The sequence below is a fragment of the Microcaecilia unicolor genome, chromosome 2, assembly GCF_901765095.1.
Source record: "Microcaecilia unicolor chromosome 2, aMicUni1.1, whole genome shotgun sequence".
Taxonomy (NCBI): Eukaryota; Metazoa; Chordata; class Amphibia; order Gymnophiona; family Siphonopidae; genus Microcaecilia; species Microcaecilia unicolor.
The window spans coordinates 56,679,053-56,701,986 of NC_044032.1; the positions used below are offsets into that span (position 1 = coordinate 56,679,053).

The following is a 22,934-nucleotide window of genomic DNA, read 5'->3' on the forward strand; positions in this document are numbered from 1 at the left end:
TTTCAATGATTTTACTGGTTCTCTTCATTGCCTTATCATATCTGTAAACTTTGAGGTCATCAGCTATGATCACTCCTACGTCCTTCTCTTAATGATGCTTTGCTCCCCTAGGTTTCTAAGGGCCCGATATTCAGCTGGTGGCGATCGTTTTGCTGACCGCAGCTGGCATTATACCGGGCCATATCTGGGCCGTCCGGCACTAAATTTCCGAGTCTACGTAGCCGGCCAAGTGTGCTATTTATCTAACCCTAAAACAAATCTCCCGGTGAAATCGTTGCAAACAAAGATGTTGTAAGCAAAGAAGATGAAATTGAGACTGAGCAGAAAGACCTATTGGTTAAGGTCTCTGATGGGGAGAAGAAGAACGTGGCTTTGGACTTAAGTAACTTGTTTGCCTTTTTAGAAACTTCAACAGTGGAAGTAATAGAGAGAACAACCTTATTGGTTATGTGTATTTTTGAACCAAACAAGTGCTATGATGAGGCTGTACTTTAGGAAGTCCAATGAACTATTTTATGGACAGAAGGTCTGGATTTATTTAGATGTATCTAAAACAACACAAGAAAAAAGGAAAGCTTTTCTTTCTTTGAGACATTTTAAAGACCTAGGTGCCTCTTTCTTATTAAATTATCCTTGTAAATGTGTTATCAAGTATTTAGGAGTGAAATACATTTTCTTTGTACCTGAACAGTTAAAATCTTCTCGGACTTGAAGAGCTTTTCTACTGTTCCAGTTAGCAATGCTAGGGGACCACAATAGTATTGATATGTAACCAGCTATGGCGAACTGCATAAAGATAGGACTGACTTTTATGCTGTTATCTTGGCCAGTTAAGTCTGAATATCGGCACTTTGCAGGCAAAATGTTGACTCCACCCCCAGAACCACCCAAAATATCTGGTTTCGCTTTGGGCAGTAATCAGATATTTTCAGCAGCATTATCCGGTTAAGTATCGCTGAACATGACAGATTATCCCCAAACAAACGATTTAACTGGCCAGGAGCCATTTCTGGCCTGTTAAATTGCTTCGAATATCAACCCCTAATTGTTTTTGCATTAAATCTCAGTTGTCACTTTATTCATGATGCCTCAAGGTTCCTGTATCCATCCTCATGTTTCACATTCCCTCCAGAGAATGTCAATATTGCAGATTTTTGTGCCATCTACAAAAAGACACACTTTTATTTCTAACCCACTGCAATACAACCAGTGTAGAAACAGATTAGAAGCATCAAAAAAGCAGTTACCTACAAGTCACCCCATCTCTTTGGAATAAACACCGTTTACCATTACCTTCTGCAGCCTTCCCACTGAAACTTTCAGGGGAAAGATGAACTTTCTTACCGAATATCATCATCTGTAACCATAAATGCTTTGCAAAGAGGCTGTGATGTGTTAAGCCAAACTGCTGGATTCTTTTCCACAGCTGCAGAGAGCTGTCCTGTTATTGGTGCAGAGCTGGTGTGTAAAGCACTTGCAATCGCAGAAAGTAGGGTCTCATCGTTGTTACCTGGACCAACACCTAAAAATACAAAAATCTAAACGTTGGTTCCATATGGTAATCGATTGTAAAAACACACTGCTCCAAATATTTACAGCTCAGCAAGAATATGCATATATACACTTATACACATAGATACATATTCAACACATTTATATATAATTGTATTTTCTTATTTCATTATAATATTGGGAAGATGATAATTATTCATAGGTGGTAGATTGGAAGGCTGGTCTTGGGTGGTACTAAACACAGGGTTTGGTATTATCTGGTTTTGATAAGGGGAATACTGATGTTGTAAGCTCTGATTAAACTGTCAGTGGAACTTCCTATGTATAAGAGAAGCTAAGGTATTGAGTGGTAGGGTTGGGTTTAGGAGGAGGGGAGGGGGGTGGGGCATATGGGAAACTGGAGGGGTTGGGAGGGAAGATATTAAGGGAATTTGGGACTTGAAGTAACTAAACCTATTTTTGTTATAATTGTATTTTCTTATACCTGCATTTACTTGCCATATATTTTTGAAAATATCTTTACTGGGGTAAATTCTATATAGGTCACTAAAAAAAATCACAAATCTCTCAGCTCATAAATGGAAGGGGACATTCACAGGAGAGAGGCTTGGGCAGGTCTAACATTTACATGTGGAATGATGTAAATTATGTACTTAAGTGCTGTATTTAGCCATATCCATAGAGCCAACTTAAGGGTAGGCGCACTGATGCCAATTTATGACGGTATTCTATAATGGCTATACATACAAGCAATTCAAAGCTTACGTGGTCCCAGTTAACCAAGAAAACGACAGGAGGTTAAAAAAGACCTCAAATGCCGAAGAAGCAAAATGTCAAAATGGGCTCCAAATATCTTTCATTGGTTCAAGTGGGTTTTGTCAAGTATTCTATGATGGCAATTACACCCATAAGTGCTGTTACAGAATAGGTTCACAGCCCATGTAAAGTGGGTGCTTAAATTGTGGCACTTGGTTATAGAATTACCCCCTAAATACAAAACTCAGTGACTATAAGTATAGTCAACACTGCAGACTATGGTCATTATTTTGGAAGCTGTATTCATGCTTTGGATGTGTGAAAAGTGGCATTTAGATATTCATATTTATAAAGCCAAGATATGGATGTCTAAAACTGCCGTATGTCCATATGCCCAGGGAGTGTGGTCTGGGCATGTTTGGGACAGAACTAGGATGGGGGCAATATATGAATGTCAAACTTGTGATTGTCAAATATTGTTGTATTTAGACCTGGTACCAGAGACATCTAGGTTACAGAAAGGTGCTCCGACTGAGTAGTTTTCCACTGGAAGGACTAAGGAAGTCACAATAGGCATTTTTCTGTCCCTGGAGGGCTTAAAATTAAAAAATGAAAAAAATCACAAACAGCTGTAGTAGGATGGAACCAGCACCTCTAGCCGTTAAGCTACTCCTCCACATGGATATCTATGTAGTCATTTTATAATATGGACATTCCTCTGTGCCACAAAGATATCCATGTCCCTTGTTTTGCCCCACTCATAGTTTGGGGGTTTCAGTTTGTAAAATGGGTGTTCATACTGGATGTCACCAGCAATTTGGCAGCCCTTTGTCATGTACTTGTGAACAGGCTATATGTTAGCAGATCCTGTGAAAAATACATGCGAGATGGATGTCTATATAAAAACAACATCCAGACTTGGATTTCATATTCTAAGTTGTGTGTTTTTTTTCTAAAATGCTGCTCTATGGGGCTCTTTTACCAAGGTGCGGTAAAAAGGGCCCTGTGATAGTGACGGTGGCCATCTCTGCCTCGCACCAGGGCCCTTTTTACCACAGTGGGTAAAATGCCTGAAAAAACACATGGCCATGCAGTAAGCTTGCACTTACAGTGTGACCATGTGGGGGGAAGGGGGGCACTTACCACCACCCATTCAGGTGGCGGTTAAGGGGTTCCGCACTACCCTGGCAGTAACCCCCTGTGGTATTTTATTTTTTTAATCCAGCAGCGCTGGAGGTGGAACTACCACTGGCGGCCGCATTGGGTTGACGGCAGTTCTAGGTTGCCACGCAGCAACCCTTTAGTAAAAGGGCCCCTTTATTTATAGCTACCCTGAATATACGTGAATGTTTTAAATGCCATAACTAGTTACAAAAAACACTGACAGTAATGTAATTATATAATACACAATGGCAAGAACAAGCATGTTTTACTGAGAATAATTTTTAAAAAACCCAAATCTTTCAAATAAAGGTATGATTCTTAAACATATTGCTTATTGCTGTGTAACTTGCAGGGAACATTAACACTTTGGTAGGCTATGTTGAAATGCTTCATTAAATTACATAATCTGGTTGATAAGAGTCAGTAGGTCCAGCTGAAACACGAGGCTGTTGCCTAGGACAACAAATCTCTCTTTAAAACTTACTATTTTGTTAATAGCATAACAATAGTAAAATGACCAAATATTATTATTATTAGCATTTGTATAGTGCTACCAGACACACACAGCGCTGAACACCTGATACAAAGAGACAGTCCCTGCTCAAAAGAGCTTACAATCTAAATAATACAAACAGACAAGACAGTTACGGGTGAAGGAGTAATGGGAGCTAAAAAGAAGCAGTGAAAATAGAAGCATAAATACAATCTACTTATTTTTAAAACTTTATATCCTGGGGCTTACATAGTAAATCAAGACATAAAACAAATCTTAAAAAACAAACAATCTTCACCCACAATACAAAGAGAGCATAAATCAGAGAGCTACTTAAATAATACTCAAAACCTTTTTACACTGTTGTAGTGACGAGCAAAAGTGAATATGCCCCAGTAGTGCCTTGGACCTGCCACTAAAAAAGCACAAGCCACTGTTTTAGGAAAATGAAAATTAGTCAAAGCTGGTACCAAAAGTTTCCTTTCAGTGCCTGAACGCAGACAGCATGATGGAGTATACAACTGTACCACATTCTTTAAATACTGTGGACATCTCTGATACAAAGACTAAAAAGTCAAACTGAAAACCTTAGATACAACATGAAATTTCACAGGTAAGCAAAGAAGTTTCTGCAGGAAGGAGGAAAACTTGGACATGGCAAACTGAATCCTGGGAGGGGAGGGGAGAGAAAGAGGGTAGAACTACTACTACTACTACTATTTAGCATTTCTATAGCGCTACAAGGCATACGCAGCGCTGCACAAACATAGAAGAAAGACAGTCCCTTCTCAAAGAGCTTACAATCTAATAGACAAAAAATAAATAAAGTAAGCAAATCAAATCAATTAATGTGAAAGGAAAGGAAGAGAGGAGGGTAGGTGGAGGCGAGTGGTTACAAGTGGTTACGAGTCAAGCAAATCAAATCAATTAATGTGAAAGGGAAGGAAGAGAGGAGGGTAGGTGGAGGCGAGTGGTTACAAGTGGTTACGAGTCAAAAGCAATGTTAAAGAGGTGGGCTTTCAGTCTAGATTTAAAGGTGGCCAAGGATGGGGCAAGACGTAGGGGCTCAGGAAGTTTATTCCAGGCGTAGGGTGCAGCGAGACAGAAGGCGCGAAGTCTGGAGTTGGCAGTAGTGGAGAAGGGAACAGATAAGAAGGATTTATCCATGGAGCGGAGTGCACGGGAAGGGGTGTAGGGAAGGACGAGTGTGGAGAGATACTGGGGAGCAGCAGAGTGAGTACATTTATAGGTTAGTAGAAGAAGTTTGAACAGGATGCGAAAACGGATAGGGAGCCAGTGAAGGGTCTTGAGGAGAGGGGTAGTATGAGTAAAGCGACCCTGGCGGAAGATGAGACGGGCAGCAGAGTTTTGAACCGACTGGAGAGGGGAGAGGTGACTAAGTGGGAGGCCAGCAAGAAGCAGATTGCAGTAGTCTAAACGAGAGGTGACAAGGGTGTGGATGAGGGTTATGGTAGAGTGCTCGGAAAGTAAGGGGTGGATTTTACGGATGTTGTAAAGAAAGAAACGACAGGTCTTGGCAATCTGCTGGATATGAGCAGAGAAGGAGAGAGAAGAGTCAAAGATGACCCCAAGGTTTCGAGCTGAGGAGACAGGGAGAATGAGAGAGCCATCAACAGAAATAGAAAACGGGGGGAGCGGGGAGGTGGCCAAGAGTAGCTGCAGTCAAGGCCAATTATTAGATCCTGACAGCAACACTTACAAAAAAGCATCAGCACATAGTTTATCTTCAAGGAGGGTGCACAACATTCATAGAAACAGAGAAAAGTGAAGGCAGAAAAAGACCATATGGCCTATCCAGTGTTCCCATTCATGCCATCTACTATCCCTTCCTCTCCCCTAGAGATCCTACGTACTTGTCCCAAGCTTTCTTGAATTTTTTACAGTTTTCATCTCCACCACCTCCACCGGGAGGCCGTTACACATACTCACTACCCTTTCCATGAAGAAATATTTTCTCAGGTTACTTCTGAGTCTGTCCCCTTTCACCTTCATCCTATGCCCCCTCATACCAGAACTACTTTTCAACTGAAAGAGACTCACCTCCTGTGCGTTGATGCCATGGAGGTATTTAAACATCAAATTGGATGGATAGATGAGATAGATAGAGAGATAAAAAATTTAATATTTAAAAATATGATATTCAGTTATGCATTTTTATAGAGCTTTTATAGGGCAGCTCTGGGAAAGATGTTATTGGAGTGATGGAGTATAATTATGAAAATCAATAGGAGATAGTTTAGAGACCTGAAAGGTATTGGGGGGGGGGGGGCTGTCTTTTGGGATGGTTAATAATCTTGCACTAGTTCTGAAAGTCAGGAAATTGCTCTTTTTAATCTGATTCCTAACTGCATGCTTATTTTTAGAAAGGATTTTAATTAAAAATAAAGAGGTGGCCCATTTTTCTTGAATAAAAGAAAGAGCTCTGTATCTCTCAGTCGTCAATGAACCAAGCCTCATCAGAACATAATCAATGCTGCACGTCACTGAATTTCTAATTAACAACCTGTAGAATGTTCATTAAATAGCCTTGTAATTTGTTTTTAATAATGGTAGATTCATTCAAATGGCATGGCACAGAGGATCTGCAGCCCATTTCAAACAAGTATATCAGTCCCACTGTATATCATATACTAATATGCTAATCACTATCACAGAAAGCCCAACCACTGGATAAGTGAGACTCTACTGCATACAACAAAATGGCATAAGAACTTAAGAATAGCCATACTGGGTCAGACCAATGGTTCACCCAGCCCAGTATCCGTGGCCAATCCAGGTCACAATTACCTGGCAGAAATCCAAATAGTAGCAACATCCCTGATACCAACCCCAGGGCAAGCAGTGGCTTCCCCAATGTTTATCTCAACACCAGACTATGGCCTTTTCCTCCAGAACTTGTCCAAACCTCTTTTAAACCCAGATATGCTAACCACTGTTACCACATTCTCCGACAATGAGTTCCAGAGCTTAACTTTGAGCCTGCAAAGAGGTGGGATAAGGTGGGATACAAATGCAACAAATCCTATATAATAATTCTCACCTCCAACAGGATGTGCTTGGTACCGTGCCTGCCGGAAGTGGTCTGCTAGGCAGGCATGCACTGACCTCAGTGACATCACTGACAGACAATTTGGCAAAGCAAAACAATCTGAGTGTTGGCCATTAGGACATAGGGTTGATAGGAGAGTTTTAAAAGACTGAAGGAAACAAAAGTGTTAAACTGGAGGGGGGGGGGGGAGTTGTGAAGGACTGAAAGACATGAACATTTGGGAAAGGAAAACAATCTGAGTGCTGGCCATTAGGACACAGGGTAGATAGGAGAGTTTTAAAAGACTGAAGGAAACGAAAGTGTTCGGGGGGGGGGGGGGGGGGGAGGGGGCAAGTTATGAATGAATGAAAGAAATGAAAATTTACGAGAGGAACACAATCTGAATGCCGGGCATTTGTACACAGGGTAGATAGGACACAAAAAAAAAATGAAGGACGTGAAAGTATTACATCTTGGGGGAGGGGTGAGGAGGAAAGCGGTGGGGTATCCGGATACTGGGCGTTAGGGCCACGGGGGTACATAGACTTTTGAAAGCCTTAAGGAACCCAAAGTGTGGGAAGGAGGAGGAAAAGGAGGGGAGGGAATGGGGTGAGGGGCATTAGGAACAGGGGAGGGGGCCCTGTCACACACTCTCATTCTCACACACACACTGTCACACAGACAGTCTCACTCTGTCACACACCCGCACATTCACTCTGGCTCTCTCTCTCAAACATACACACTCCCAGGAAAACCTTGCTAGTGCCCGTTTCATTTGTTCCAGAAACGGGCCTTTTTTACTAGTAAAAAAATAAACTATTCTTTTTTTTTTTAGTTCAATAATTTTTTATTGAAAATTTTTTCAGAGTTACAAATAGATAACAGACAAGTATAAATAAAACAAAACAGAGTATAGGCTATACCATGGTAGAGTCAAGACATAATTAGAATCTACTACAAAACTAGACAATGGGCGTGAAATAATACTTCCACAAGAGTAATATAGAAAAATTCCACAATTTGAAACATTACTGGTAAAGAGTTGTTGGTGAACAATTACCACATACCCATAGGTACGCTTAAAGTGAAGGACAAAGCCTCAAAGAGCTCCAAATCCTATGGATTTATAGAGCTAACAGGATAAAGAGTAGTTACTTACCTGTAACAGGTGTTCTCCGAAGACAGCAGGCTGCATATTCTCACAAGTGGGTGACGCCACGTCGGCCCCGGAGGATTTTAAAGCAAAATCTCAAAATCTCTTTACGGCGTTCCGTCGCGCGAGCGATCGTACTGCGCATGTGCGCACACCTATTCCCGCTCGCCGAGCGGACACGCCCCTCAGTTATATCCAAAAGATGGAGGAGACAACTCCAAAAGGGGAAGGTGGGAGGGTTTGTGAGAATATGCAGCCTGCTGTCTTCGGAGAACACCTGTTACAGGTAAGTAACTACTCTTTCTCCAAAGACAAGCAGGCTGATATTCTCACAAGTGGGGTATCCCAAGCTTTCAGGCTTACACAACAAACAGTGGTCAATAGAGTCTCGCAACGGCGAGGCCAGAATAAACATTGACCCGAAATATCAAAATGAGTGTAGCCTGGAACAGAACAAACATGGGCTTAGGAGGGTTGGAGTTGGATTCTAAACCCCAAAGAAGTTCTGCAGCCCCGACTGCCCAAAACCGACTGACGCGTCGGCTATTCTGCTGAAGGCAGTAGTGAGATGTGAATGTGTGGACTGATGACCACGCCACAGCTTTGCAGATCCCTTCAATAGTGACTGATTTTAGATTAGTCACCGATTCAGCCATGGCTCTAATTTTGTGAGCCGTGACATGGCCTTCTAGAGTCAGTCCAGCTTGGACAAAAATGAAGGAGATGCAATCTGCCAGTTAAGAAGAAATGATGCGGTTTCCGACAGCAACTGGCATTAAAAGAAATAAACAACTGGGCGGACCTTCCGAGGGAGCTCGTCTGCTCCACGCAAAAAGTGCGCAGCTTGCTTTCGCCAGGGCTTGTAAGATGAGGGAGAAAGCATGTTGGCAAGACAATTGACTGGATCAGATGGTACTCTGATACCAGCGCCAGTAAGAACATTGGCTGCATGCGGAGAACTACTCTGTTAAGATGAGAAGTAAGGTAAGGAGCTTGAGCTACTAGAGTCTGAAGCTCACCGACCTTTCGAGTTGAAGGAACAGCCACCAAGGAGAATGACCTTCCAGGTCCAATACTTCAGATGACAGGAATCCAGTGGCCCGAATTGAGCTTGCAGCAGCTGGATGAAAACGACATTGAGACTCCAAGATACTGAATAAGGAGTGATAGGGGCTCTGACCGAAGCATAAGAGCCAGCTTGAAAAATTATTGTGGGTGCTAAGCCCAACAGAAATAATCCCCCTTAGATACAGACAAGGAATTCTCTCAATACTGTGGGAGAAGTAAACGTCATGAAGTGGACAGCTGAAGGCTGACGTTGTACACGTTGATGATAAGCTCTTATTGCACGAAGATGAATACAGACCGAGTTGGTCTTGAGACCAGATTCAGACAGGTGTGGAAAGAACTCAAGCAAGGTCTGTATAAGACTAGAGGCAGGATCTAGGACCTCGCTGTCACACCAGACGGCAAACCTCTTCCATGAAAAGAATAACACCTCTTTGTGAAATCTTTTTCTGGAAGCAGGCAAGAGTCGGGAGACACTCTTCTGGAAAAGTCAACGAAACCTACACTCTGAACATCCAGACCGTGTGAGCCATAGATTGGAGGTTGGGATGTAGAAGTGCCCCCTCGTTCTGCGTAATGAGAGCTGGAAAACATTTCAACTCCAGAAGAAGAGGGAATCGTATCTGACGTAGCTAGAAAGGAGCAATCAGAATCATGGCTCCACAATCTTGCTTGAGAATCAGCAAAGTCTTTTCCATCAGATGTATGGTAGGATATGCATACAGAAAACTTGTCCTCCAAAGAAGGAGAAAGGCATCCGATGGTAGTCTGTCGTGAGCCTGCAGCCTGGAACAGAACTGAGGGACTTTGTGATTGAACTAAGTTGCTCAGCCTGTCGGCCAGACTGCTGTTTACGCCAATTAGATAAATGGCTTGGAGAAACCAAGCCGCGTTGGCGAGCCCACCGCTACATCTGCATGGCATCTTGACTCAGAGGACAAGATCCAGTACTCCTTTGTTATCGAGTACATCACAACCCGATTGTGTGGTTGATTAAAATAATTAGGTTGGATAGTCAGGAGGGATGCAACCTTCGTCAGCAGCTTTTGACTGAGTAAGGTGGACTGGACACCTCAGAATCAAAATGGAGAGAATTAACCACCTCTGAGGGGAATTCCGAAGACTGGCGAACAGTTGGGTTACATCCTCTAGATGTGCAAAAGTGTCAAGGGAGTGACGTGAACTGTGGAAGCCATGTGTCTAGAAGTCTCAATATTACTGTGCTGTAATCTTTTGAGACGGGCAATCAACGTGGTAAGGGAACACTTGCACTCCCAGTCCATGAAGATACGCTGCAACAACAGCTAGGCACTAGGAAAAACATACTCTGGACGCAAAGTGAGTAGAAGTATCTTGTAAGTCCAGAGAGCATAACCATTCGTTTTCCTGAAGTATGGGAAGAAGGATGCCCAGGGAAATCATCCTGAACGAAATCTGTTGAGGCCCCTTATGTCTATGATGGGACGGAACCCACAAGGAAGGACCTGGGATAGAAACTCAATCCTTCTTACCCTTGTGGAACAGGCTCGACTGCATTGGTACTGAGAAAGGCAGAGAGTTTCTCTGCAAGTACTCACTGTTGATGGAAGCTAAAGGATTAAACTTCCAATGAACAATGTGGAGGGTTTGATTCCAGACTGAGAATGTATCCTAACCGGACTATTTGAAAAAACCCCCCGGTTGGAGGATATAGAAGTCACCTGTGGTGGAGAAAATTTGAACTTCCCCCCGACAGGCCGGTACGGACATTTGTTGCCCCTCTCTGGTTCCTGCGGAATAGCTGCAGGAGCCTGATTAGGTGCACGCCGCTGACTAGAACGAGCGTGCTGATCTCTTTAAAGAAGTTCCGAGATGAGGAAGTGTATGCACAGCATATCAACAATTTTCTGCTGAGTCTCCTCCTCCAGGTGAGAGGCACACAGTCATGAGAGTCTGCGCATCACCATACCTAGAGCAGAAATCTAGGTGTTACAATACAAGTGATGAAAACGCCATTGGACAGGAACTTGCGACACTTGGAAAAAAGATGTAGCCTACTCCGGTGGGAATGCTCATAAATATCTGGCAGGACTTGGTCTTGGATGCGATCATGCCAGCCTGGTACGCCAATCTCCAAAGGAGGCTAAGGATGTATGCTCTGGCCTCGGGGGCGCCGAAGCAAGTTCTTAGAACTGCTATCAGTTCTGAGTTGAAGATGGTAGTCCAGGACCTCGAGCATCTGGCATTGGGCTGATTGACAATCTCCATTGCAATGTGTCAAGACAAATAGAGGATCTAGAGGATTCTCAGCAGAGAAAACCCCATGACCTTCATGTTCATCAGATGAACCATCATTGAACTGAGCCAACTACTCAAACAGAGCAGGTCAGATGCAAACATTGACCAGTATAGAGCAACTGTCATACATACAATTCTAAAGAACAGCTATGGAAAAATATGTTCTCCTGTAGCAAAATGGCTGTTCTTAACATGCATTTCTGGGCCTGGAAGCCAAGGTATGGAGGCGCGGTAAGTTCTACGAGCGAACACCCATACCAGAGGCAGCATCGGTGAAGGAGACCAGTTGAAAAGCTAGATGCCGCGGGAGGCGGTAGCATCCATGGCGTCCAATGGTACCCATGGTCTCGAAGCCAAGGACAACATCTGGCAATGCAAGGGAATCGAAACCAGACTGCCAGATGACTTCCATAACAGAGATATGACCGATGGTACTGATAGTACTCATGGCACCGACGGTGCCGATGATACACATGGTACCGATGACCCCCGGTACCAATGGAACCCATGGTACTTGGTACCGATGATAGTCATGATATCTGGTATCGATGGTACCCATGATACCCTAGTACCGAAGGGACCCTTGACATGTGGTACCGATGGTACCCATGATATTCGGCACCAACAGCACCGACGGTACCTATGGTACACATGGTATCGACGGTGCTCAAGACACCCGGTACCAATGGCACCCATGGTACCGATGGTACCTGGTCATGATACTAGAAATGTTAAATAGTAGTAGTAGTAGTATCGACGGTACTCATGTACCGACGGTATCCATGATAGCTATCCATGGTACCGACGATACCCGATACCGATGGACTCGTGATACTCGGTACCGATGGGCGATGATACCTGTGATCGATGGTGCCCATGATATCTGATGCCGATGGTGATACCTGGTGCCGACGGTGCCCATGCACCGAAGACACTCGGCACCGATGATACCCGGTGCCGATGGAATCCATGGCACCGATGGTACCGGTACCGACGGGACCCATGGCACCGACCATGGTACCAATGTTCCCGGTACCGATACTCCTCGGTACCGACGCACCGGTGACATTCGGCACCGACGGCACCCATGGTACCGATGATACTCGGTACCGACGGCACCCATGGTACCGATGAAACTCGGTACCGACGCCATGACACCCGGTACCGATGATACTCGGTACCGACGGTACCCATGACACCCGGTACCGATGATACTCGGTACCGACGGTACCCATGACACCCGGTACCGATGATACTCGGTACCGACGGTACCGATGATGCCCGGCACCGACGGCACCCATGGTACCGATGATACTCGGTACCGACGGCACCCATGGTACCGATGATACTCGGTACCGACGGTACCCATGACACCCGGTACCGATGATACTCGGTACCGACGGTACCGATGATGCCCGGTACCGATGCGGTGTATCGACGTCCAATGCCAGGATACCTCCATAATAGAGGGAGCAACGCTCTCGGCACCGACTGATGTCTGAAGCCCGAATACCTCCATAACAGAGGGAGCAAAGCTCTGGGCACCGATGGTACCGACACCCGCTGATGCGCCCGAATGACCTGCCAAGCAGGAGGCGCCGAGGCAGGTGGAGACCTACTCGATGCATAACTATACCCAGCGTGCATCGGTCTCTGTCGGACTCCCTGACAAGTAGCATAAGTCTCGTCTTTGAGACACTACTTGCGCTTCACAGGGAGATGATCCGTCCTTTGGGCATCCCTGGCAGAGTAGAATACGTCTCGGTACTTTGAGACACTACTTGCGCTTCACAGGGAGATGATCTGGTCCTTTGGGCATCCCTGGCAGAGTAGAATACGTCTCGGTACTTTGAGACACTACTTGCGCTTCACAGGGAGATGATCCAGCCCAAGACACTTCCGCCGATGCGTCCGAATGACCTGCAGAGCAGGAGACGCCGAGACGGGTGGAGACTCACTTCAAAGGTTACACCACTGATATTGTGTCACCAGGCTGCCCATTCAGTGGCTGTGACATACACCTTCACCATGAAGCAGGCTCTCACAGCTCTCGAGAGCAATTTGTATAAGTTTTAATAAATGGATCAAAAAATGTGGGCTTGTTTTATTTGCTGGCTAGAGAGAGCCCACAGATAACAATATACCAGCACTTTTCAAGTAAAAAGAAAAAGAGAAGCTTATAAGCTTCGTTGAGGCACAGCCCCTTGTGACTCTGGCAATTACTTAAATTTTTTTCTTGCCTCAGGTACAAAAAATACCTGTATATATAAGCCACAATGAGCCTGCCATAAAAAGAGATTTACTCCGAAGACCTGAAGAAAACACGAAGCCCTAACGAACTCCGTGTCTCCTCAGACGCGGAAAAAGAAAAACTGAGGGGCGTGTCCGCTCGGCGAGCGGGAATAGGTGTGCGCACATGCGCAGTACGATCGCTCGCGCGACGGAACGCCGTAAAGAGATTTTGAGATTTTGCTTTAAAATCCTCCGGGGCCGACGTGGCGTCACCCACTTGTGAGAATATCAGCCTGCTTGTCTTTGGAGAATCTTCTTTTCACCTCATCATCGGCAAAAATCCTTCACTTTAGCTTTTAGCTTAACAGTGTCAGTGCATCAGGCACTGAGAGTTAGATGTGCTGTGAACACGAAATAGCCCAGTTTATCAGCACCCTGAAGCAGCAAGATGAAACGCTGGCCACCGTCGGCCTGGGGGCATGCTAACACTGAGCAGCCCAAGCACTGGACGTGCCTATTAAGATAAGTGTTCAAAAAAAAAGTGATACGCTACCAAAATATTAAAAAAAGAAGGGTTAAGCTAAAGCACGGCTTAGTAAACATGGCCTCATATTTTCAATGTAAAAGAACAATTACAGAAATACAGAAATTACTGAAGCTATAGTGTGGTAAATTTAAAACGAATCGGAGAAAATTTTTCTTCACCCAACGTGTAATTAGACTCTGGAATTCGTTGCCGGAGAACGTGGTACGGGCGGTTAGCTTGACGGAGTTTAAAAAGGGGTTAGATAGATTCCTAAAGGACAAGTCCATAGACCGCTATTAAATGGACTTGGAAAAATTCCGCATTTTTAGGTATAACTTGTCTGGAATGGTTTTACGTTTGGGGAGCGTGCCAGGTGCCCTTGACGTGGATTGGCCACTGTCGGTGACAGGATGCTGGGCTAGATGGACCTTTGGTCTTTCCCAGTATGGCACTACTTATGTACTTATGTAAATATTCAAGAAGTCATCAAGCATAAGCAACAAAAATTGACTGCCTAAGTCTTCACACCCCTTGACTCAATATCTGGTGGAAGTTCTATTTGTACTATAAAAGCCATAAGGTTTTTTGCCAGTGATGAAGTGAAAAGAAGATTGTTTGATCCTGTTAGCTCTATAAATCCTTAGGATTCAGAGCTCTTTGAGGCTTTTTTCTTCACTTTCAGTGTACCTATGGGTATGTGATAATTGTTCACCAACAGCTTTTTAATATAGAAAAATTCCACAATTTGAAACATTAATGGTACTCTTGCAAGAGTTAAGACATAATAATATTTGTGAGTACATATTGAATAATGAGCACAACAGTATATACGGCATTGGCAGTAATAGAAGGAGCTATATGAAACATAATGACAGATTCAGTTATATTCTATTTCTTTATAAAAGTTTATTAGAGGAGACCAAGTTTTGTCATAAGAGCTTAAACTGCCTATCCTTTCTGCAATTAATTTTTCAAACGTGGCATATTACATGGAATAATTTGAGTAGTTGCATGTGTCTCAATCTGGAATTCATGCTAACCATAGCATGGAATCTTTGCTGGTTACACTTACGAATCACATTAGACTTTTTATGAGTAGAAGCCAGAGAGCCCTCATTAAGTAACTTGATCTCTCTAGTGCGTTTGATCTGGTTGATCACGAAGTGTAGCCGACTAAGTTCTCTCCTGGATTAAGGGATTTCTGATGTTTAGATCTTACCAAGTAAGGATGCACAGATTACTTTCAGAAAGCTGGTCTTTGCTTTCAGGTGTCCCTCATGGTTCACCTTTATCACCAGTATTATTTAATGTTCTTTTGTCCTCCCTGGCCAAACGTTTGGAAAAGGAATGTTATTCTATCTATATTTATGCAGATGATATAACAATAATTTTTCCTGTTATCATTTATCTAAAGGATATATATATGTAATACTATTTCTTACTGTTTCAAAATTATTGCAAACTGGATGGCTTCTCATTATCTTAAACTAAATAAAGAAAAAACAAAATTTGCTCAGAAAGGGAAGGACAAATTTTGGTGATAGTATAGAGAAAGAGACGACAGTTTTTAGCAGTCTGTTGGATATGTGCAGAGAAAGAGAGACAGGAGTCGAAGATGACTCCAAGGTTACAAGCTGATGAGACAGGGAGGATAAGAGTGTTATCCACAGAGATAGAGAATGTGGGAAGAGGAGAGGTTGGTTTACTATGGTGGTGAGACATCCAGGCAGCAATGTCAAGACAGGCAGGCTGATACTTTGGCCTGGATTCCTGCTGAAAATTCTGGTGTGGAGAGGTAGATCTGGGAGTCATCAGCATAAAGGTGATACTGAAAACCATGGGATGAGGGTTAGAGTACCAAGGAAGGAAGTATCGATGGAGAAGAGGTCCCATGACAGATCTCTGAGGTACACCAACTGATAGTGGAATAGAAGTGGAGGAGGATCCGCCAGAGTATATACTAAAAGTACGATGGGAGAGATAAGAAGAAAACCAGGAAAGAACAGAGCCTTGAAATCCAAGTGAGGACAGTTTATCAAAGAGTAGGCAGTGATCAACAGTGTTAAAAGCAGCAGACAGATCGAGAAGGATGATGATAGAATAGAGACCTTTGGATCTGGCCATGAACAGGTCATTGAAAAATTTATCAAGCGCTGTTTCGGTTCAATAAAGAAGGCAAAAGCCAAATTGAAGTGGATCAAGAATAGCTCAAGATGAAAGAAAGTCAAGACAATAGTGGTGAAGTGGAGGAGGGAGGTGGAGCAATAGTTGGAAGGGTCCAATGAAGGTTTGTTGAAGAGTGGTTTGAACAGTCACAGTGGAAAGTAAAAGATTGAGGATATGACAGATAAAAGGAATGACAGTAGGAGAGATAGTGCTAAGTAGATGGGTGGGAATAGGATCAGAGGAACAGGTAGTTAGTTTTGAGAAGGAAAGAAAATGTGCAGTTTCCTCATCAGTGATTTCAGAAAAGGAAGAAAGGAGGCAGGGGTTTGAAGGAGGGTTGAGAGAATGGACTAAGGGAAGGAGAGGTGAAGGTGACTTGGTTGAGAATCATCCTATACAATAATTTCTCAATCTGCATTCCTGGACGGCTGGCTGGCTAGGTTCGTAACCGTATGCAAATGAGCTACTAAGTAATCGGTTCGCCTCCAGTCTTCCCTTTCCTTCCCTCTCAGTGTCCCACCCTTGTGGAAAGAGGAAATTACATCAGAGGAGGGCGGGACACTGAAAGGGAAGGAAAGGGAAGGCTGGAGGTGAGCCGAGCCTGCCACCGCTGTGACGAGGTAAAATAAAGGTAAAATAAACGTTTTTATTTATTTTTATTTATTTATTGCATTTGTATCCCACATTTTCCCACCTCTTTGCAGGTTCAATGTGACTTACAATACATCATGGATAGTGGAAACGAGAAGAGGGTAAACATTTAGTATTACAGAAAGATTTTGGGTTGAAGGGTAAAGGAATAGACGGTAATGCTGAAACAGGCTTTTTTGCTTGTTCAAGTTTAATCTTATGAACCTTATCATGAAAGTACTCAGCCAGAGTCTAGGGAGAAAGTGGAATGGGAGTTGGAGGTGAAGGCACTTTGAGGAGAGCATTCAGTGTGACAAAGAGACATCGAAGGTTAGAGCCAAGAGAATTTGTCAACTGATGTAGTAGTCCTGTTTGGCAAGAGAGAGAACAGACTGGAAGGAGGTCAACAAGATTTTGAAATGTATGAAATCAGCATGGGTATGGGATTTCAGCCAAAGGCATGTAGCAGAGTCGGCACAGGAACGTAGGTAGTGGATTCTTGAGATCAGCCAAGGCTGGGGTTTGGTATGCCTTACAGAACAGGAAATGGGAGGAGCAAGAGTATCCAGACCAGAGGAGAGAGTAGTATTATAGGAAAAGACAGCCTCATTGACTTGGATAACATAGGGATTGAGAAGAGATTTGAAACACTGGAGGACAGAATAGAAGGGTCAACAGCCTAAAAATTCCTAAATGTATTGGTAGAGATTGGATGGGACTGGGGGGGGGGGGGTGTTTAAGTGTGAAAGTTATAAGATGATGGTTAGAGCGGGGAAGATCTGAGGCGCAGAAACTGGAGAGTGAGCAGTTGGAGAAGATGATAAGATCAAGACAGTGGCCATTCTGGTGAGTGGGGGTAGTGGAGCACAGTTGAAGATTGAAAGAGGATGTTAAAAGTGAGAAACTGAGAAGCGTAAGAGTCAGAAGGATCATTAGCATGAATGTTAAAATCCCCAAGAATGAGGGAAGGAGATAAAGGTTCAAGAAAGGAAAGCCAGGAGTCAAAGTCTGTGAGAAAGGGACTTATCAGGGGGTAATAAGTACATACGTATTGCCATACTGGGAACAGACCAAAGGTCCATCAAGCCCAGCATCATGTTTCCAACAGTGGCCAATCCAGGTCACAAATACCTGGCAAGATCCCCAAAAAGTACACAACATTTTATGCTGCTTATCCCAGAAATAGTGGATTTTCCCCAAGTCCAATTTAATAATGGTCTATGGACTTTTCCTTTAGGAAGCCGTCCAAACCTTTTTTAAACTCTGCTAAGCTAACCACATTCTCTGGCAACGAATTCCAGAGTTTAATTGCACATTGAGTGAAGAAACATTTTCTCCAATTAGTTTTAAATTTACCACTCTGTAGCTTCATCACATGCCCCCTAGTCCTAGTATTTTTGAAAGCGTAAACAGACACTTCACATCTACCCATTCCACTCCACTCATTATTTTATAGACCTCTATCATATCTCCCCTCAGCCGTCTTTTCTCCAAGCTGAAGAGCCCTAGCCACTTTAGCCTTTCCTCATAGGGAAGACGTCCCATCCCACTTATCATTTTCGTCGCCCTTCTCTGCACCTTTTCTAATTCCACTATTTCTTTTTTGAGATGTGGTGACCAGAATTGAACACAATATTTGAGGTGCGGTCACACCATGGAGCGATACAAAGGCATTATAACGTCCTCATTTTTGTTTTCCATTCCTTTCCTAATAATACCTAACATTCTATTTGCTTTCTTAGCCACCTCAGCACACTGAGCAGATGGTTTCAACGTATCATCAACGATGACACCTAGATCCCTTTCTTAGTCGGTGACTCCTAACGTGGAAACTTGCACAACATAGCTATAATTCGGGTTCCTCTTTCCCACATGCATCACTTTGCACTTGCTCACATTAAACGTCATCTGCCATTTAGATGCCCAGTCTCCCAGTCTTGTAAGGTCCTCTTGTAATTTTTCACAATCCTCTTGCGATTTAACGACTTTGAATAACTTTGTGTCATCCGCAAATTTAACTACCTCACTAGTTACTCCCATCTCTAGGTCATTAATAACTATGTTAAAAAGCAGTGGTCCTAGCACAGACCCCTGGGGAACCCCACTAACTACCCTTCTCCATTGAGAATACTGACCATTTAACTCTACTCTCTGTTTTCTATCTTTTAACCAGTTTTTAATCCACAATAGGACACTACTTCCTATCCCATGACTCTCCAATTTCCTCTGGAGTCTTTCATGAGGTACTTTGTCAAATCACAGAAGGCAAAAGTAGAGACTAATAGACGATTCACCACTGGAGACGTGAGTCCAACAGTCTTTATTATATCAAAGATAACGACTTCTGTGATTCGTCATTGTAGAGAACGTTTCCTGTTCTATACTTTGTACTTTGTCAAATGCCTTCTGAAAATCCAAATACACAATATCAACCGGCTCACCTTTATCCACATGTTTGTTCACCCCTTCAAAGAATTGTAATGGATTGGTGAGGCAAGATTTCCCTTCACTAAATCCATGTTGGCTTTGTCTCATTAATCCATGCTTTTGAATATGTTCTGTTATTTTGTTCTTTATAATACTCTCTACAATTTGCCCGGCACCGATGTCAGACTCACCGGTCTATAATTTCCTGGATCTCCACTGGAACCTTTTTAAAAAATCGGCGTTACATTGGCCACCCTCAAATCTTCCGGTACCATGCTCGATTTTAAGGATAAATTACATATTACTAACAATAGCTCCGCAAGTTCATTTTTAAGTTCTATCAGTACTTGGGGATGAATACCATCCAGTCCAGGAGATTTGCTAGTCTTCAATTTGTAGAACTGCCCCATTACATCCTCCAGGTTTATAGAGATTTCATTCAGTTTCTCCAACTCGTCAGATTTGAATACCATTTCTGGCACCGGTATCTCTCCCAAATCTTCCTCGGTGAAGACCAAAGCAAGGAATCATTTTATCTCTCCACTACTCAGAGAGGCAGATGAGTGAATAGACAGATAGAGTGGAATTTGAAGGAAGAAAAAGCAGTGAGACAGAGGTGGAAGAAGAGGTTGAAATCTACAGGAGAGTGAAAGTAGTAGTCAGACACCACCTCCGCGGCCAACTGGGTTAGGAGTATGGCAGAAAAGGTAGCCTCCATGACACAGGGCCACGGCTGAAGCAGTTTCTTCAGAGCAAAGCCAAGTCTCAGTTAGGGTAAGCAGATGGAGAGTACAAGAGGTCGTGGCTGCAGGAAAAATTGTGTTGCATTTTAAACAAGGTTTCAATACAGCCTTGATAAATATTTGCCAAGGTCCTAAAATCTATAAACTGACTAAAATTTCCTCAAGGAAGTCAACTAATTTAATGATCTGCGTTCCCTCTTCAATAATTTATAATATCTTGATCCTGCAGCATCCTGATTAATTCATCCCTAGGATCTAGAAATATGTCTCCTGGCAGCTTGAACAGTGACCTATACAAATATTGCAATGCTTCTTTGCTTTGATGTTAGAAACTAAAAATTCAACATGATTATTAGAAGAAAACACTTTCACAACTCTGAAATCACAGAGTGTGATGAACCAAATACTTAAAAACTGACCTGTAATTCAAGTCAATTGCACTTCTTTTTGCAATAATTGCAAGAATCTCTCACTCAAGCAAACTACGAGAGGAGGGAAGACAAGCAATGTGAATCAAAGTGAAAGTCTGTGAAACAGTCTTATCTCTTGCTGTTTCCTGCACAGCAATTTCTCAAAAAGTTCATGTGCGCATGATTTTATTGAGGATGTCTAGTGAGCAGAACAGAACTACAGAAAAGACATACCTTGAAGACCTTTTGGTAGTTCCATGGACTTTATTATTTGTTCTGTTACATCGGATGCGCTGAGCCCTTGCAGCCGCTTCTCCCAGAAAAGCTGAAAGATCAGAATGTCTTGTTAGTGGTGACATTAAAAAAAAAAAGTAAAAGTAAATACGTCTTTAATGTTTTTTCACATTTTGATTGCATTTTTTAGACAGCAGAAATCATTAAAGTAGGAGCTTGTTTCAGTAATCTATACAACATACTATACGCCCTGTTCACTACACTGTGTTGTGGGCACGCTAATGTTTGAGCGCACACTAATGATGAGTCTAAAGACAGGCTTAGGCTTACCCTAGATGCTTTAAAGCAGGTCTAAATCTGGGCATTTTCCTTTCTGCCCCCAGGAAAGCCACATTGAGCCTGCAAATAAGTGGAAAAACGTGGGATACAAATGCAACAAATAAATAAATAGAGACACCAATTACATTCCTATGGGTGTCTCTAGCATTAGTGTGTGTTAATTTTTAGCCTGAGCTAAAAAGTTTGTGCGCCTACATCACGGCTTAGTAAACATGGCCCCATATTTTCAATGTAAAAGAACAATTACAGAAATACTCAAGAAATCAAGCATAAGCAACAAAAATTGAATGCCTAAGTCTTCACACCCTTTGACTCAATATCTGGTGGAAGTTCTATTTGTACTATAAAAGCCATAAGCCAATCAAGGTAAGTGTTCACGAACTTTGCCAAGCAGGATGGCAGGGCTTTGCCCATTATACTTGGCAGAACAGCTCAAGCTCCTTTCCAGATGACTGTGGATCATCTGTAGACTACAGTCTTCAAGCATTGCTACAGATTTTCTGCTGAATAAAAGGTGTGGGCTTTCAATAAACTATTCAAGGATATGCACTTTCCTCTCACCAAACCACTCCATTATTGCTTTTGCTTTGTGCTTATGACCATTATCCCACTAAAAGGAGAATGTTCTCCCCAGTCTGAGGTCAATATCAGACTGAAACAGATTTCTTCCAGGATCCATCCACTTTGCACTATCCATCATTCCCTCAATCTTCACAAGCCCTCTAATGCTACTGCTGTAAAGCATTCCCACAGCATAATACTGGTCCTTGGATAAACAGAACATTTGCAAGGAAGCAGTTGGACTTCTTCAGCAAGATGGAATATAGCTCTTTAGTAGTAAGTCACCAACTTTATTATACTTTGCCTCCAGAACATAGTCTTAACTTCAGCAGGCCAAGTTAATTCTGCAGTACTCCTGCCCCGGGTTCTCCAAGCTATACCTGATGTCTTCTCTGTTCTCCTCATAAACAACATTCTGTCTCACAGCTTTACAAAGCAGTCCATTCCATTTCAGGAACTTTATCAATCAGCTCACTTCCTCTACATCTTTCAGGTTTACGCATAAGGACTTTTCCTCTTAAGCCCGGCAGGTGGTTTCCACTACTTCCCACCTGGAAAAGTGCTGCTCTGTCACAGTGCACTGCTTCAGCCCTTTGCACCGGCCTCTGTCTTCCACGGCTTATGAAGGGAGAATGGTCCCACCCTGTATTTCCATTGGTACGCTCCCACTGACCACTTCCCAGAGCTGAGACAGACCAATTACATTTGACTTTAAAGCTGTAGGCACAATACAGATACACTCTTTTGGGGGTGTTGTTGGGGTACTTAGTGTAAATTCTGAAAGAAATGGGTCCCAAACAAGACTAACATTAGTAAGTCTGGTGCCAGGTGCAAATGTATTCTCCGTAGATTCAAGCCCACTGCACCAAAATAATAGAAGGATTTATTCTGTTTACTGTTTTTTTTCTTTAGTAAGGGTCTTTACACTCTGACTCTTTTATCCTATCCTGTAAACCTCATGGCAAATGTGTAAACCATTTTATAATCATTGCAAACTACATTGAACCAAACCAGTTTGGAAAATTGTGGGATTATAAATGCTGTTATAAATAAAATAAATAAATGTTACATCTAGTTCCACCTTCAAGAGGAAGTCTTGTGTCAAAGGGGAGCAGGACAAAACAGTGTTTGAACATGGGCCTCTCTGCACAGATGCAGAATCATCTTGCCTCCTATGCTCCAGAAGAGGGATGG

The 22,934-nt window shown here is 43.0% G+C and overlaps 1 protein-coding gene across 1 annotated transcript in view; it reads right to left on the reverse strand.

The window, feature by feature from the left end:
- The window catches only part of MBD2 (methyl-CpG binding domain protein 2), a 133,083-nt gene that overhangs the window by 26,808 nt on the left and 83,341 nt on the right, over positions 1-22,934 (reverse strand). Inside the window, exons 4-5 of the mRNA XM_030192953.1 lie at positions 20,841-20,931; positions 1,345-1,522 (exon numbers count right to left, since the gene is read on the reverse strand). Of these exons, the coding sequence (XP_030048813.1) occupies positions 1,345-1,522; positions 20,841-20,931 (269 nt within the window). The remainder of the gene's footprint in view (positions 1-1,344; positions 1,523-20,840; positions 20,932-22,934) is intronic.